We start from the raw sequence: 19,235 nt of genomic DNA, 5'->3' as shown, positions 1-19,235 counted from the left end.
TTTTTTTTTTTTTTTTTTTTTTTTTTTTTTTTTTTTTTAGTATAAGTGTAAATATGTAAACAAAAAATGATCTTTATCTTTATCTTTATCTTATCTTGTAGTCTTTAAAAACATTGTAATATCGTCAGTATGAATGAAATATTTTCAAAAGTTGTTACTATTACATACTCCAGAGATTTGTGTTTATTTTATGGAGGTACAAAATGTATGTATAACTTTCAAACTGTATTTAGCTGCAACTAGTGCTTTTAATCGTCGGCAGTTTGTCATCCTCTTAACAAATACAAATTAGTACTGTATTATATTTATTTATTTTTTTAGTACCGTATTTTGTTTGTATAAATCATGAATTCAATTTGTATTGTATTGTTTTGTAGCCAGGTAATGTGATATCGTACTTGGGTAACAACGTGGAGATGATCCGCTGAGCCTCCTCCGGCGGCGGCGGCGAGCGCGGCGAGTGCGGGGAGCGCGGAGACGGCGGGTCGGGGGGCGAAGGCTCCTCGCGCTCCTCTGTCGGCCGGAACCCTAGCGCGAATTTCGCTCTGTAATTTAATTTAATGCCAATCATTACTTTTATCATTGATTTGTTTTGCAGCGTCATAGAACTACGACGACGCTAGTTCGTTTGTACATATGTACATAAACATAGTAAAAGAGTACTTATTGTAAATAGAGTATTCGTTTACTGCTGGAGTGTCATGTATCGTATTTCGTTCCAGACAGTATCTCGTAGATTTACGAGCAGCAACGCGTGATGCTGACAACTGTCACTTTGAAATGATTTACATGTGCTCAGATCTTTTGTAATAACGTTTGCTTGTTGCATCTTTCACAACTCCAAAGTTTCTTCTGCATTAACTCGCAGTGAGACAGTTTTAAAATTATCTTTGAATTTACTTTGACTATTGATGTGAGTCATCATCTATGAAAAAAGTATACTCAATCTATACTAATGTAATAGCGTAAACACACACTAATTTGTGGCGTAGGAAGTCAGCAATCACAAGCAACAAATCAGCAATCAAATTAAGGGGGAAAATAAATTGAAAAAAAAAACCTTTCCACAAAGGACCATAAACTACAAGCTGCCAACATTAGGGAAGCAATGTTACTGTGGTAACAGTCATATTGACATTTGCACCTGAGAATTTGACAAATGTAAACAATAAAATAAAGTTTTTATAATTAATGCGGATGAAGCCGTACGGGAACAGATAGTTTACAATGTCTACTCACCGTCTTCCGTTCATGCTCATGTATCCATCGTCCTCTGAAGTATGTCCTGCGAGCGGCGAATCGTCGTCAGTAGCTGGCGTGGCAGGAGTAGCGGGCGTGGCTGGCGTGGCCGGAGTGGCAGCCGTGGCAGCGGCGCGGGCCTCCAGCGAGCGCGGCTCACCCTCGTCGTACTCACTTAACACTTGGTCCAGTAGCTCCAGAGAACGCTGTACGTCATCACACCCGCTGGAAAAACGATAAATTGCGACATGTTAGTAAACTAGTTATATAAAATTATCGTTAACTAGCTTTTGTTCGCGGCTTCGTCCGCGTGGAATTTAAAAAATGATACTGTTATAAAGCCTATGTTACTCACAGATAAATTACCTTTCTAGCGGTGAAAGTACTGGTCAGAAAAATTAAGTAGAAATGTGGACAAATGATTGTAGGAGCTAACACAGTAAAGGTTAGTGTACTGCCAGATTTTGTTGAGTAAATACTTAAATTTTTTCCCATTTTTTGGGAGTTCTATGATTTAGGTATATTCTCAAGTGGAACTGAACAAGATGACTATATGTTTATGATTGTAATTCATGTTTTACTTGCATTCTTAAGACTGAAGCAGTTACACAATATCCGTAACGTGAAGACGTATTTACCGTTATCATGGTACATTTATTACGCAATTTTCTAATAGCTTTCCCATCGCCGTTGTCATTGTATATAATTCAATGTAACAAGCGGACGCAGTCGGCAGGCAGTCAATTCTCCGAGATAATGCTAAATTGAACTCATTTCCTTGACGACCTCACCGCGCTCGTCCCGGCACGACTCTGCCTACACCATTAGAACCGGATTAGGAAATAATGACCTACTTATATCACCCGACAGTGATGTAATTCTATTATTTTGATTGTTATCGCGTTAGCCGACCGTTTTTGGAGACATTAATCTTTTATGATATCTCCTTGTAATTTGTATTTTCGTAACACAAGATATTCACATACTTTGGTACTCTATAGCATAGTTTTTTCTATCTCTTACATATAAGTAACAAACTTGTACATGACATAATTGTCATTTATAAAAAAAACTAGCTTTCGCCCGCGACTCCCTCCGCGTAGTATTAAAATAACAAACCAAGTAGCCTATCTGTTCTTCCAGACTATCATTTACGTCAATGCCGATTTTCATCAAGATTCGTTCAGCCGTTTAGGCTACAAACTCTAACAAATATCCATTTAAACTTTGGCATTTATAGTATTAGTAAAAATTAGAGAACACATAGTAAGAGCGCGCGCACACCTCAGACTAAAATATCTCATAACTGTTTAGACGCGCTTTGATTCCTATGTACACTACTGGATTTTTAGGTGTTCTACTGGTGAAACAATCTACGATTGGCAACCGCACAACAGCTGTGCGATAGTTTAGTCAAAAAGCGCCCGCTTTAATTCGGATTACTAATTCACAGTAATTTTTACTCGACGTTCTTACGGTGAAGGAAAACATGGTGAGGAAACCTGCAGATATCGGCGAAGAAATTCAAAGATATGTGTGAAGTCGACCAACCTGCACTTGGCTAGCGTGGTTGACTATGACCTATGCCTAGACACCCTAACTTAGGGTAGGCTCCGAGCCCCTCGGTGGGGACGTATAGTGAGCTGATGATGATGATGAGTAATTTTTAAGCAGTCTGAACACATGTTAATGTTGAGCAATATGAGACTTTAATCAATTTGTTATTACAAGTATTTTCTTCTTAAATTTTCGTCTCATTCTGAGAATTGGGCTTTCCTCTTAAACGTCGCTCCGGATGAAATATTTCAAATTGTTTCTTGGACTCGATATTACAAATAAAGTGCTTTATAAATCCATTTAACATTTTTACGTCAAATAAGTAGAGACAGTTGGGGAGACATAATGACAATAATTGAGGACTCCTTGAATTTCTTATTCGGGGACTTATAAATGAAATATCAAATTTGTTTACTATTAAGGAGGAATATTTATTCACTTGCACTTGAAAATATATTATCCTTATACTTTAGTTAAATACTTACTGAGACAGTTTCATAGTTACACTCTGATCACTGAATTTTGTAATTGTAAAACATTAGTTACTAGCTTTCGCCCGCAACTCCGTTCGCGTCGAGTTCACAAAAACAAAAGTTGGTAGCCTACGTGTTCTTCCAGACTATCTGTGTAATGTAAAAATCTATACTGTGTAAGGACACTACAACTCTCTTTATCTAACGTACACTTGAAATTTCGACCGTCGATACACGTTTCTATGGCGTTTTAGTTCATTATGTTTAAAAGGAAGTAAGTCCTCGCTAGAAAGTGGTACTAGTGCAATGCACAAAGAAGCCCTTGTGACAGGAGAGGCGTACGCTTTCACGCCGTCTCTCGATAAGCCCTTACCCTCCACCTACATTGTCGCCGGTCTCTATATTTGCTCAATAATCTATGGTACACCTTTTAAAATCTTAAATCCAATGTCATATATGTCTACAATAGATTTGTACTTGCGTATTTTACGAAGAAGCTTGAATGAACCTCGAAAAATAATAGTAAAATAATAGAAAAAAAATAGTAGACCACTATGTAAGAAATACACGATAAGGGAAGCCAATGAGCATTTATTTTCGAGGTTCATTCAAGCTTCTTCGTAAAATACGCAAGTACAATAATCTGTAATCTACAGATTACAGATTATAAATATAAATTATTCTAGATAATAAACTCTCTTTGTTAAAAAAAAACAATCACAGCTTCCATTAGACAAATTGAAAACAAAAACATAAAAGTCTTTATCTCTAGTTTTCAATTGAGCATAAAACGGTTTGTTTTTGGTAAGTTTAATTTTTAATTATTCAAAGCTGTCAACTGCCTGCCAGTTATCTAACGCGTTACTAAAAAAACATTTTAACCACTATTATTTGTACGTCGGTCGACCACTATCAGCGGGATGAGAGTTGTTGACCCGCTTCCCAGACATTTTCACGTGTAGATTCGTTAACTGGTCCGGATTTAGGTCCAATTTAATTGAATTCTTTTCATTCTACCTTAACAAGATACATGCCACTACGAATTTTCGCATGATAATAAACTAGTTACTTCAGGGGTTCTGAACGTATTAATAAATAATTTAAAATGATGTGAAAAAATTTCTCAATTGAAGCTTTTTATCCTAGATACTTATATTGTCTATGCCTAGTCATCAGACGTTCCTAAGCAGTCTTTTTGTTTGAAAGATGGTAAGATACGAGGCTAGGGTACGAAGTAACATTATGAGGGCAGTGGCTCGAGCGGTGTGCGATATCTCTGCGACTTGACTCGTATCGAGGGCTTCATTAGTGCCTGCCTCACTAATGATCCTCTCTCCTTCAATAACAATCATTTTTTTATATTTTTACATATCGATGTAAAAGTATGACGGTTTGTTTTATGAAACAGTAGATTAATTGTTGTAATTCTGACTAAGGGATTAGGATTTAGAGTCGGTATACCGTATATCGGTTTGTTGGCAATGTTTGCCTGTTGGATCTTGTCACAAGTATGGCTGTGCGTTACGTGATTATAGTGAATCAACGCCTATAATAAGAGTCTTATAGGTGTCTAATTATTAATTGATCATGTCCACGTGTCCGATTGAGTACTCTAATAAGCTGTACAAAGCGAATGAGTTAGGCCGGTCACAGACGACGTGTGGTGTGGCTGCAGGGCGGGCGGCGGGCGCATTGTACGCGCGGCACAATGCGGAGCACTCAGCACGAGTGGCGCGCCGTGTGCCGGCCGCCCTGCGTCCCGCGTCCCCCGCTCGCACCCCGCACACACCGACCCTGCCTTTGTTTTACTTCACCCACACTCCTTCACTTTCGAAACTTTTAAGGGGGACTTCAAATTGCGTTCCTTCTTTCCACCAGAGTTGGGTTCACCTTGATTAGTTACACTCGCTACACTTTTTTCCTCGCTTAAGCGTTTGTTTTTTACATTCTGCATTTGAATTTTGCAATGTTATTTATTTGTACTACGAGATTTTTGCTTCACTTCGTCGTTTTTAAAGTAGGTAATGAGTGAAAGGAAGGTAGACGCACTTTGATAGCGTCATCCGTGGGACTACATCTTGATACTAGGAGGCGCTGTTTATGCGGAAATGAGTGCAGCGAGGCGGAAGTGCAAAGCGCCCCCTTGCACCCCCGGCCGTCGACCCCCAAGCGAACGTACGCTGCCTCGGCGCACACACTCGCGCTTGCAGCACTAACGACTGAATAGCTACATCTTCTTAACGAACGCTTCCTGTAAAGTGTCACAGAGATCAATGCGGATTCAATGATCGATTCTCACACACGTTTTCAAGCGTTGCTTTGACTGCCACTACTTACTCTCTTTAAAAAAGTAGCGTGCCAATAACGAATCGAAGGCACTCACTCCAGAATTGTTTATTCTCATTTCGACCGGAATTCAGTGAAGTATTTCAGTGCAAGAAACTTGGCCAATTAAGTAGTTGAATCTGGAAGTTTTCAGTTTGTCCATGTACTGTGGGAGCGTAGCCGGCGCGAAGATTTGTGAACAGATTTTAATTGGTTTAAGATCACGGCGTGGACTTCGTTTAGTTTGTTTTGAAAAGTCGCTCGTCGGAAGCCGTAAAAGTATCGCAGCACGCAAGTAGCGTAAGGCATCGTGCAGCCGCTGTAGTGTACACTATATAAGTGGAAGTTTTTACCAGAAGTAGAACGGGTTAAAGCATTTATACATGTTTATATCGCAATGCATAGGCCGTTAAGCTTTTAAGGAACTTCCTTTTAAAAAGAACTGGAAATTGTGTATAATTATATTCGTGTTTTTCTTAGTGCGTGGGTATGAATTAATAAGAAGCAAAGGCTTTGTAAAAATGATGCCATGAGTTTCTCTGAGATAAAGCAAGGAAGGAACACATTTTAGGTTTACCTAACTTTATATTTGGCTATGTGACATAATGAGATTGCGGTCTGAAATTTCATTATATTTAAATACTTGAGTAAGTAACACGGCATATATTTGTGTGTGAATAAAATGAATAGTGGACATAGATATGACAAAGTATGCGGCTGATATGTAATGCTGCATACTTTGAATGACTAGTGCCAGGATAGCTATGCAGACTTTCTCAGTCGCTATCGCTGCGGCACCATCAGTGGGGCTATGCCTTAAGAGCTAGAAATATACTAGATTAACCCATTTTATAAACAAGTAAAATGGTATAAACGACAGGATATGAAATGGAAACATTATTTATATTATAAAAGTAACATACAAAGGTTTTCCCTCACTAAGCATTTACCTATCCAATTATAATACCAATATCTAAATTTTTGATTGCAAAAAAAAATTAAAAGAAAGAATTAATTAAAATACTTTAGACCTGAACTACGGTATTTAGATTGTCAGGAGCTGTGCAATTAAAGTAAATTGACCGTAGATAAAGTGTATCTGTTCCATCAGAAGTGAAGGAGACGCTATTACGGCTTTTAGTGTAAAATCTTTCGGCCGGCGCTGCGCGGCGGCGGCGGAAGGAAACTCTGAGGACATGCCAATAAGCGTGGCGGGCTATGACAACACCGCCGACGACAGCCGCCGGAACCAATTCCAATCTTAACCCATCAGTTATAAGGTTGACATTACAAAGAGCTTGTAGACATTATCGGGTGCACAGACTTAAAGCAATTTTGCGAGTCAATATTGAAGTTTTCAACTCAAGGGGGCGATGTGTTCCTTTCAAATAAATCGACTACGGGATTACTTGCTATTTCAAAATTTTACGATCCCCCATGAGTTATAGTAATTTTTAAAATAAGTAATTTTTAGAACCAATTTACAATTAACTTTGTAACTTGTAATATTAAGAACAAGTGCGAATATCCAAATTGTTAAAGTTACTAACAAATCTATTTCCTAATTATAAAATGTATTTTGCCATTTTTATATTATTTTCTTAAACTCAAAAATAAATCTAGACGTGTTACTGTTGTGTATGTATGTTTCGATTACATCTCAGATACCCACACTGTCCTTCGTAAAGCAATCTTGGATTTGAGGTGTTAATTAAGCAATTAGCTTAGGTCTTGGTCCCCACGACGCCTCGAGGCACGTCGGGGCTCTCGTTAAGTTACGCTGGCGGTTTCCTAGGGGCGTTTAACAAATATATTAAGTTTTTACTGACACCCTTATATTTACATAGGAATGTTAGCGTACAAATTCAATCAATATTCGTTCAAGTGTCATCATAACATTAAAATTATTTTTAAATCTTAAATTTGTTTATATATGACTTAGAAAAGAAAATTAAATTTTGTAGGATACAATTTAGAAAATCTTTTTATCTCTAGCAATACTAAATAGGCTTTAAAATACAACAAACAATGGCATATGACTGTTATAAAGTGATTCAAACCATGTTTATGATGTAGAATTATAGTTTATATGTTTAAATAATTATAAAGTCCCTTGTGTTTAAAACGATATTAAAGTGAGCGCAACATAGAAGTTAGACGGAATGTAGCGAAAAAGAACTAATTTTGTATATTACAATAGCATATACAGGCAGATTGATGTAGCAACAGTGGTAGTGCCCGCTTTAACATCTTAGCACGAATGGGCCGGCACGCCCGGTGTAATACCACGACCACACAGAAGACAGGCGTGAAATGGAAGCAATTCCGTGTTTCGTCTGATGAGTGTGGTGCCGGGGGCCTAATTTAAGTCCCTTTCTCTTTATCACCCTTTTCTTATAAGGAGAGGATGGGAAGGGGAAGTGGATTTGACGGTGGAGGAGATGCATAGGAAGGGGAAATATCCTCTTTATGTGCGTCTCCTCCTCCGTCGTATAAGGGTAGGCAACGCATCTGCAATTGCGGATGTCTATGGGCAGCGGTCGCTTCGCCATTTTGGCGGATTCATGTGACCGCTTGCTCGTTTGCCACCTTATGTTATACAAAAAAAAAAAAAATAGCAAAAATTAAAGTGAAAGAACCAACGTAACTCGAGTTAGTTCTAGTATGAACAAGGGTCTAATAGGACTTTTTTATACAACAGTATTTAATTTTTTTTAAGGAAGAGTATTTTAATCATCTCCCAGTCCTTATCCTACTCACGTAGGGTCCAAACACCAGATTTCATTCTCCTGATCGTTCGATCTTTAACCTTACAGTTGTCACTTACTAATATAAATGCGAAAGTTTAGATGGATGGATTTTTGTTAGAGTCTGTAGCCTAAACGGCTGGACGGATATCGATGACATTTGGCAAAGACGTAGCGGGTATTCTGGATAAATACATAGTCTCTTCACTTTTTTTTTAAATTCCACGCGGACGTATTTAATTGTCGCCTTGCTGTGACTCTTGTACATAAGCCAGCGTTAAAATGTAAATAACTTGACGTTTATCGAAATTTCGTACCCGTATCGTACAAGTGACGTCACATGTATCACGATGACATTTTCATTTGGTAACCTCAAGCAATATCGCGGCTTTAACGTTACCCTTATTTTGACACGGCCTGTTTATAATTGCTGTTAGAAATGATAACACGCCTTCACAATTTTCCTTACAAATTAATAGAATTAACTTTGCTTATAAACACATAGTTAATTTTATTTATTCTTTAGAAATATGCAGAATTTAATAGCGAAATAAAGAGTTGAAATTCAATTTTTCATTTGTTTGTTTACTTACAATAGAATCCTAAAAAAAGTCTTTTAAAATCTAGAAAAATGAACGTCATGAATACTTTTAAATTCGAAAAAATTATATCGATAACTAAAACACATTTTTTAAATCATACTATAACGCAAAGCAAACAATTGTCAGTTCATAGAATCTGAGATCTCAGAATTAGCTTCAAGTATATTTTTGCTTTACGACAATGGAATGTTGGAACATTTTATTCCTCGTTGGATTTCTTCGGTTTATTGCGTCAAGTTGGAACGTAAGCAAAGTTTTGATTACTCTCGGCTTTACGTTAAATCAAGTTTATAATCATTGGTTACAATAGTGCTTAACGTTGGTATAACTTAGGCATTTACTTTACGTGTTAATAAGTTTTTAGCGTGACATTGTTAGTTCTTACACAATCGTGTGTCGCTGTTTTGCAATATTCTACAGTATGAGAACTGTTATTCCATAAATTACTTCTTTCGGCTTTTATAAATAATCTTACTAATAATTTAAATGCGAAAGTTTAGATGGATGTTTGTTAGAGTTTGTAGCCTAAACGGCTTAACGGTTTTCGATTAAATTTGGTATAGACGTAGAGAACAGTATAGAAGGACACATAGGTACTCACTTTTAATTTTAATGTTGAAATAATGTGATTAAAAAATTAACTTTAAAAAATCACATGGTAGCTTTAAAGAATTCAACCATAAAGTATTGTTATTTTGGAAATAGACATTATAATGACACACATCCATATAGAATAAAAAAAAACAAATGTAAGTGGCCAATGCGTTATTCTAGGCTATGCTCTATCTATTACATCTATGCTAAATTTAATCGAGATCCGTTCAGCCGTTTAGAATACAAACTCTAACTAACCTTTCGCGTTTATCTTATTAGTCAAATAGTACGAATGTTTGGTCAAGGTGTATAGTGTGGCAATGTCACGTCAATCTTGGTTACATTTGCTTGGATAGTTTAGTTAATTATCGTGTATAGTGCAAACGAGCGGTTTGCCGGCGGTCCAGGTCTACTGCAGTGCGATCGATCCCGGCCAGCCCGCCACGCCATCGCCACGACCAGACGACTGGCGCGACGATGAAAAACTATGCATTATTACACTCATTTTTACATTCACTTTTATTTACGGCTAGTTAATGAAAGGCAAACTCGTTGGCTTGTGTAAGATTAATTGCAAGTAAAGAATAGCAAAACGAAACGCACTATCACACACATAAACATAGATATTTATATGTATTATAACAATGACGAGAGTAAAGTGCAATTTTTCAATATTATGATATATAAGAGATAAGAAAGCACATCTTGCTTATACTAAAAATTGCGAAAGTTTAGATGGATGGATGTTTGTTAGAGTTTGTAGTCTAAACGGCGGAACGAATTTCGATAAAATTTGGGATAGATGGAGAGTGAAGTCCGGAAGAACACATAGGCTACTCACTTTTGGTTTTATTTAATTCCATGCGGATGGAGTCGCGGGCGAAAGTTAGTATAGTAATACTCTTTAAAATTGTATATTCTATGCAGTGTAACGTTGTGTGTAGTATTGTAGATTGGCTTAGTTTATACGGCGAATAATTTGAGGTCTGTGGTGACCTTGACAAATATATCTGCTTCGAATGTATTAAGGTTACAAGCTACTATCCTAGTTTAATTAATGACATAATTAAGTTTAAAACCACTGCTTCACCAACATTTACGAGAACTGACGCAAATAAAGTCTACGAATCCCTCAATTATGGTTTTGTCAAGTAATAATGGCTTCCAAATTGTTAGTTTGACAATTTGCTCGTGTCATAGCGGTGTTATATAACAAAATTATTACCATATAATTGTATCTCATTACTATTTTAAGAGCAACAATTTAATTTCAAAAACAATAATTGAGTAAAGACTGAAGTAAAAGTTTTTGGATTTGTGATTTTTCTAGCCTTTGTGGGGTTTCTTCAAGAACAAGGACTTTCAAGAACATGTTCGCGAACGTTCTAGAAACAATTGCGTGGAATTAATAAATAACATCAGCGCCCTTCTTCCTGCTGTCGGCGTGGAGCGAAGCAGTAGGGAGCGCGTAGGGTGCAGCACCGAACATTAGGCAAATGTCGCCGCTGCCGACAACAAGCGAGAGTCGCCGGATGCTGCGGCATTAGCCCCTTGATTTATACGTCTGGCGTGCGTACATGCATCGGATTAATTCAACAAACCCACGGCTCCTACGCATAATGTTGCAACGCATTTTTTGAGAAAAATGTGAATGGTATAACATAAGTAGGAGAACTTTCTCTCTGTATGCCTTTACCCCTACCGTTTATCATGTTGTAGATGTTTACGGGCGCAAACTTCGCTATTTTAGCGTAATGTGCTTTTAAAACTATAGACGTTGAAGATCCTTGCAGTCTTTGGTCGTATTCATAAATGTTTATTGATTAGATTTTTATCCATTTAAATCATATTAATACAGATTCAACGAATACGAATGTCTCTCTTGAAAAACGTATTTTTTGAGTTACGACAGTACACATAGGAACCTTCGAAACAATGAATAGAGCGGGAGAATGCCGCGATCGCCCACAATCGAGAGCGACCATATAAAACGGATACCAAATCATTATGAATATGTAAATTATCGGAACCATCGCAGGGATACGTAGTGTTTCATAAATGGTTTTGTTTCGAATTTGAATAGACAATGTGTCGATATTAAGTTTATAGGTATGGGATCTTTATCGATAAAGTAAACCATTTTATGTATCAAGTGGCGGAATAAATTAAAAATAACTTTTTTGTTTTTCAGATATTACACATAGTGTGTACAATTCTTAAAAGTGCTTTAGATATAAATTAGAATACACTGTACAGTGATATTAATATGTGACTGATTTCAAATTATCTTATCAGATTACTATTGTGATAGGGATATTGCTGATACAAAAATGTATTAAATTGTAGCATCTATTATCTCATAATAAATTAGACATGCGTCAAAGCTAACACACCATTTTGAAATATATCTATGAAAAATAAGCGTTATGCATATTTCATTTATTTTAAATAGCAAATAGAGTAATAATTTGATGCAACCGTTTAGCCAAAGGGCAGAGACGAGGGTCGGTAAAAAGAGATGTTTATAAAAATCAATAAAATCACTGCCGCTTACCTCGGCACCCCCAAATTGTTCAAACCCTATCAGTGTTGTGGCACACTCGAACCCTGTCGGGGCTGTCGCCTATTTAAAAAGCGGTATAAAACTTGATCGCACCCCTACGGGTATCTGCAGTTAATTATCTGCAAGGGAAACGAAGGGGGAAGACGTCCCGATGCTGTCTCCCCCATTCGACTCCCGAATTTGCAGACGCAACCGTGCGCCTTGTAATTAGTTTTAATTAAAATCATTTAGGGATACCAAAACTAATATCAGAATTCGTAAACGTATCTTACCTTTAAATGTTATTTGCTTAGTTGGATTATTAGATATTTGTGTGTAGAGCTTAATATTAATGTAATATTAATATAGAAACGTCATATTTATTCATATTGTAATGTAAATATTATGGTTGTAACTTTAATCAACTTTAGTTTCGTTTAACTACAACCTTGTGATGTTTATTAAAAGGTTACTTTAGTATGTAAAGTGTGTAAATCAGCAGTGTTGCTCCACGAAACAAAAAGTTTGTTACATTTAGGACGGTGCAGGAGAAGCGTTGAAAGAAATAAGATCGTGCTGTCGAACAAAAGGTGCATGAAAGCGCCATTCCGTAAGAAGTAGGGAACGTTAAATGTGCTGTGAGCCATTAGTTTAAGTGATGCAGACGTGCCGGTGGGGGTACAGCGATAAGCCCAAAGAATGGCCTCTTTTCCACCTGCATACCCTGAGAGCATAATTCCGGCTGCAAACGGATATATTAGATTAATCACGCTCGCTCCGGACAGGTGTGCTAATGGAAACGCGCCGCGTCCTCTAAAGCGTTAAGTGTTGATGACTATGTTACGTCGCTCTCGTTAAACATTTTGATGTGAACCTGGAGAGCGAATAACGCTGTACAGTGGAAACGCAGCCCGTTTATGCTTTTGTTTTCACATCAATAGACAGGTTGTAGTGGGTTTTTGCATACAAATAAGCTAATTTAGCTATACGAGGGTGAATTTACTTTTAAATAGAACGTTGCAATAACCCTTATGTTTAAATGTTTCCGTTTATTTCAATACGTAACTTGAATCGTTTATGATGTAATTGGACAAACGTTGACATATTATTTTAAATTTAAGCTCTCATAGTTTAAATTATTGTTGCAAAATTACGATTTCTTTCGTATATTGCGTTAGCAGATGTGCAGAGAATTTTCAATTACCGTTAATAATCAAGCAGGAGCCCTCACTGCCTCCTCAGCTTCCCTCGGTCGCGTCAACATCTGACATCTCTTAGCTATACGCAATCCACCCCTCTTGCAGCCTTCAAATAAAATAATACTTTAAGAGTTGACATTCATTGAAGCCGACGGGTGCAAATAAACCGCACCTATCGTTTACAAAACTCTTGAAATAAAGCTTTCTATTTATTAGATGGTTTTTAGAACTCAGTTCAGAATATGATGTTAAGATGAACGGAAAAGTTATTACATTGCTACAAATTATTAACTTTCTTTATGAAATACATCAATAGGTAATGAAGTAGAAACGACTGGAGATACAAAAAAAGTCGTTGTAAAAGTATTTGAAAATTGTTTATTCTGCTATGACACATTTCAATAAGTTATAATAAATTATTCAAATATTTGTTGTGTAGACGTTTATTTATTTGCAGTCAGTATCTATGACCGGATACAAAACGTGTCTGAGTATAAAGAAGTTTAAACTTCAAAGCAACTCAACTGGTTGGTTGAGTGCAGTTCGCACAAAGTTTTTCTTTACAGCTCCATTGCTACAATATATCGCTATATCTGTTGACATTCTAAGAAGTTAACTTTGACTTGTGTTCGTTTGATATTCTCATCTTATAGTTACGAAACTTATAAGTAAATAAAAGTGATCACAACATCACGTTCATATTGATGATCGCAGACAATATAAGCAATAAAAATAGAAAATCATATTAGAAAAATCCAACTCTTGAAAACACTAGGTGATTTATCGTGAAAACAGAATTGTAGGTAGAGAAATATATGTCGAAGCAGTCAAGAATCTTATAAGATAACACGCAAGTAACATTCGCGTTCTTGCAGTAGCAAGGGCGGGGGCATACAAACAATGCGCTTACAAATCTCACAATATCATGCAGTCTGCGGCAACTGCGATATGTAAGGAGGCTCAACTTGAGTGCCTGCTCGTTAGTCAGAGAGCTTAAATTATGCCACAACCCTATGGAAGCCCTCACATGCGTAACTTACTTATAAATGCGGCAGACGTACGTACGGAAAAAAATTAATGCAGATAAATTATATTTGAAGTGAATTTCGTGACCGCTGGAGTTCATCGGTGCATTCAGTTATCTTGAACTCTCGACACACTTTGCTTTCATTAATATTAAATGCCAACACTTTCTGGATAGTTTGTAAATGTTGCCACTAAAAGTTACTATGATTTTTTTTTATGATAGCAACAGTTTATTCATTCACCAAGCGAGGTTTCTTTGTTTTAACACACAATTTGTTACAATTTTTACAAGTCAGTCACATCACAGAAAATGTTAATTTCAGTCAAGTACACTAAAGATAAACTTGAAATAAAAAAAGATTGTCGAAACCCTAAACCGTTTAAGTACTGGTACAATATTTAATTAAACAAGTAATCGTTCATTTGCTAGTCTGTATTTTATAGTTCCACCAAGAGCACAAACAAATGCAACACAGATGTAAACGGCAAGGATACACGTGTTTGTACTAACAAGAAACTGCAATGAAGTGCAAACACGGCCAGACACCGAGGGCGGACACAAAAAGGTATAGAAAACATTTGTTTACTGATCGTCTCTTTTACTGTCTGTCTCTAAGCTTATTTAATATTCCATTTCGATTAACAATACTATGACAATTCACGAGTGTACGATGAAAAAATGACTTTTTTTCTACAGTGTACAGAATTTGTTCTAAAAAAGTTTCAAAAAACTATGTTTCATTAGGGATATATTAATTTTTATTATATATAATTACGCGTTAAGTTTAACGCAAATAATTATAGATTTCTAATTAAAACTCAAAAGTGTTTATCAGATGGTTTTCTGTTTTACAATAGAAAAAAGGTAAAACAATTTACAATTAACTAGCTGCTCGCGACTTCGCCCGCATGAAATTAAAAAATAAAAATGTAGCCTATGTTACTTAGTAATAACATAGCTTTTTAATACTGCAAGAATTTTTGAAATCGGTCCAGTAGTTTTTGAGTTATTGCAATACATACAAAAATACAATACTTTCCTCTTTATAACATTGTTTTAGATCCTTTTTGCTATTTGCTAACTCTGTTTGTTTTAATTGTAACCAAGTAACAAATATACGTTGATAATAAAGCTCCGGTTACACCGCAATAACATATTGATACAATAACATGGATACGGCAGTTCCCATTCGTCCACTTTCCCCACCGTCTGCGGTTTCGATCGCGCCGGCCGCTGTCGAGGGGACCTTCACTTTCATCCGGGATGTGCAATCGCTACTCTCAACGTCTTTCTCCCGACACTCCTACCGATCGATACTATTGTGTCGGGGAATTGTAACTCTGTCTTTCGTATAACAGAGTTCGTAGATGAACATTATAAATGTTATTTTGTATTGGAAACGGTGTCGGTTTTATTGCTATTTTCAGCATACATTTCAAAAATGTTGAAATTATAAGATTTGAGTTGTGTCCTTGATGAGATGATAGATATATTTCAAGACCCAGTATACTCGTATAAAGTAGCGAATTCGTGTAAATTGGAGTTTTTTAATTTAATATTTACTGATAAACTTCTAAAATGTTTGTTTCCTCCAAAACTAAGTTAAACGAAGTAAAAGTGAAGTATTAATTTCATCAATTAATTTAAAACATGAATCACTTTTACCGCTTTCGAATTCGAAAAGTTAAAACCAATTTATATTGGAATATTTTTCATTCGGTTCACTAAACTAACTGAATGACCGTAGCTCGGTATCTGATTAGTTTGAAAGGGTCGGCATGCAGAGAGCAATTAACTGCCTGGAGTTTCGTGGTAAAACTAATATTTGCAAATGCGTGACAATTATCTACCTCGGGTCAGCGTCTCATCGAGTAACGAGTTGCGGTTACCTCTGATGTTAGGGTACACTATGCCCATTTAACGACCGAAGTATATTTATTAAGAAAACGCTTATATAGAGGAAAAATAAAACAATAAATGTATTTTGGAATTCATCTTACTAATGTAATGCGAAAGTTTAGATGAATGGATAGAAGGATGTTTGTTAGAGTTTGTAGCCTAAACTGATAAACGGATGAAATTTGCTATAGATGTAGATGATAGTAGGAAGTAGACATAGATATAGGCTACTTTCTTATCTTTTTATATTTCCACGTGGACGCAGACGCATGAGAAACCGTATACACAGATTGGTAGGTTTTCGCAACAAGAGGTAATTAAGGTAGGGACCAACAAACAAAGTTGTGAAGAACATTATCCTTCTAACATTCAATTTATAAAAGCAACTGTTTCGCGTCATTAATCCGAGTATTAATCGAAATTCAAACAACGCCCATTATGATGGCAAATTTTATTTTGTATATTGATTGGTTATCGTGCGGTTGGAAATAGCGTAGCATATTAGTTGGTCAGCACATCGATATCGTTCCATTATGGAAATTGACAGGTGTGGGGTTGGAACGCCCCTTGTTGATGATATACGTATAAAAGCTGTATCTAATATTGATAGATGTTATGATTTGTTTATAGGCGAACGAACTCGGAACAATTTTTATCAAAATATTTTTAGAATGTCATGTAAGTCATATGACTTACTCATTTTACGGGGTGATTTGTAATGTAATAAATGTTATTATGTTGAATAATAAAAAAAACACTATTCACATTTTCAAATGCGTACACGCACGAGCAATACCTTCATACATATGTATTTAATTACGTATACAAAGAAGCTGGCCCTAAAAAAGATTTGTCATGTAAAATAACTACAATACCAATGAATGAATACATTCTAAGGCTGGACTGGCATAATAAGATACATCGTGAAGAGGGACCACAACAGGCCCTAAACAAATTGATCAGCCCCTCGTAACTACGAAATATATACACTGTTTTTGTTACGACCTTTTCAAGCCTACGTAAACACAACTCGATGCTTTCTATTTCTAATAGACTTGAAAAATGTTTCACTTGTTACTATCGATTTTATGTCATGTCTGATAGTTTCTAAGTGTTCTTACGCTTCTTACGCATGTTATAGTGTAACACAAATTGTCGAAACAGTAAAAATTAAAAAGATATTTAATAATATCATAGAATACATATTGCCAAACAAATCCCTTCAATTTAAAACTAGATGTTTCCGGGCGACTTCATCCGCATGAGATTATGAAAATTTTTTTTTATTGTTTACATCTCTCAAATTATCAATTACAAATGACATGACATAATGATAACCTTGCTTCCTTGATGTTGGCAGCAACTTATGTTCTCTTTCCCACATTAGGGCTTTTATCCAAAATATTTACCCCTAAGTTTAATGGTGTTAAAACATATAGCCTAAAGCGTAACGCAAGTGTAGGGCTTTTTATTAAAAAAAAAATATTCAAAAATATGCTGTAATTGCTGACATCTTAGGCAACAAAGAAGTGTGTGTTAACGCTTTATTATAATAGTATAGATATGCTTGTTATACTTTGATGGTATACGCTGATTTAATATAGTCAAAAGATGTTCCATAGGTTACTGACTTACAGACGGGCAACGACTCAAAATAGCTGACTCAGCATATTTGTTCTATCATTATAGAAAACGATTTGCTGACTTGCATGTTAAGGCACGGCTGAGTGGATCTTTGATACACTGTGCTGACAAATAACTGCAGTACTTAAGTGAATCATGAACATGTAAATTGATTCTAGCTTAGGTCAGGATTTTCATATTCTTAGTTACGCTAAACATAAGTATTCCTCCCATTTCTTTTAAACAATACACTAACAGATATTTTCAAAATTTAGAAGAATTTAAAGATTGACTTATTAAAAATTTCGTGAGACATTTTAATTTAGTTTAAGTTTAGCTAGACTATTTAAGTTTAGCCGTGTTAATTTACATAATTTAAAGACTATTTTGAAAATATCTAAATTTGAAAATAGACATGAATTTCGATACGCGACTCATTCGAATAAAATGTATTTAATTAAAAATGAAAAGCTAGTACTTGTTTTTCTTTAATGAATAACGATAATACAAACAGAATGTAATGAACCGTAAAGTTAAACAGTTTGCGAGTAAAATATTTGCAAGGCTATTATGATATATTCATTGCGAAGAGCCTTTTATAAATGCACCTGAAATTATTTTCTTTGTTTATAATGATCCTTTTTAAAACACGATGAGAGAATTCTATATTTTAATGAACTCTTATCAGACTTAAATAATTGAAAATAAGTGAATATTGACTTTATTTATTTGAAAAACTAGCTGTTGCTCGCGACTTGATCCGTGTGGAATTTAAAAAAAAACCTATGTTAATAGGTGATAACGTAGCTTTTTAATGGTAAAAGATTTTTTGAAGATAGCCCAGTAGTTTTGAATTATTGTAATACATACAAAATTATATCGTCGTTCTAAATTATTTTACGTTTCAGTAAATGGTATTGAAAATTGCCATCACACATCGGACATCACTTGTTGATATGCAATCGGCAAGATCGGAAACGAGCAGAAACCTCATTCACATTTCAATATGTACCTTGACATAATATCTAAATATTATATTTACATCTTATTTATTCAGCACAAATTAAAAAGTAAGAATTAACTCCATAAAAAAAGCCTAACGACAATTTTCAACGAATGTAATTAGTAACGATTGTTAAAACTCTTATGGAAAAATTTCCTGTAAAATCATTTATTTCTATTAGGATTATAATAAAGAGTACGCGACAATTTCAAGAAATTTTATTTCATTTGGCAGAATAGACAATCTAGCTTCAAACAGTCGGCAATGCCAAAACGGCAAATGAGTTTTGTCTAATTCCAATTTGGAAAAATTTTCTTTGTGCTTGGTTTTAAAGATAACAAGAATATATCTCTGCTAGAATATCACAGTCTTCGAACAGCTTCATAAAAATTGACTACTCCCCAA

The 19,235-nt window shown here is 35.7% G+C and overlaps 1 protein-coding gene across 1 annotated transcript in view; it reads right to left on the bottom strand.

Moving 5' to 3' along the window:
- Positions 1 to 19,235, bottom strand: part of LOC106099436 — a 121,037-nt gene that overhangs the window by 28,792 nt on the left and 73,010 nt on the right. The window contains exons 6-7 of the mRNA XM_013277994.1: positions 1,240 to 1,464; positions 359 to 545 (exon numbers count right to left, since the gene is read on the bottom strand). Coding sequence (XP_013133448.1) covers positions 359 to 545; positions 1,240 to 1,464 — 412 coding nt within the window. The remainder of the gene's footprint in view (positions 1 to 358; positions 546 to 1,239; positions 1,465 to 19,235) is intronic.

Source organism: Papilio polytes, unplaced genomic scaffold (genome assembly GCF_000836215.1).
Source record: "Papilio polytes unplaced genomic scaffold, Ppol_1.0 DF824102.1, whole genome shotgun sequence".
In the NCBI taxonomy this organism is placed as follows: domain Eukaryota; kingdom Metazoa; phylum Arthropoda; class Insecta; order Lepidoptera; family Papilionidae; genus Papilio; species Papilio polytes.
This window is presented reverse-complemented; position numbering and strand designations above follow the sequence as displayed.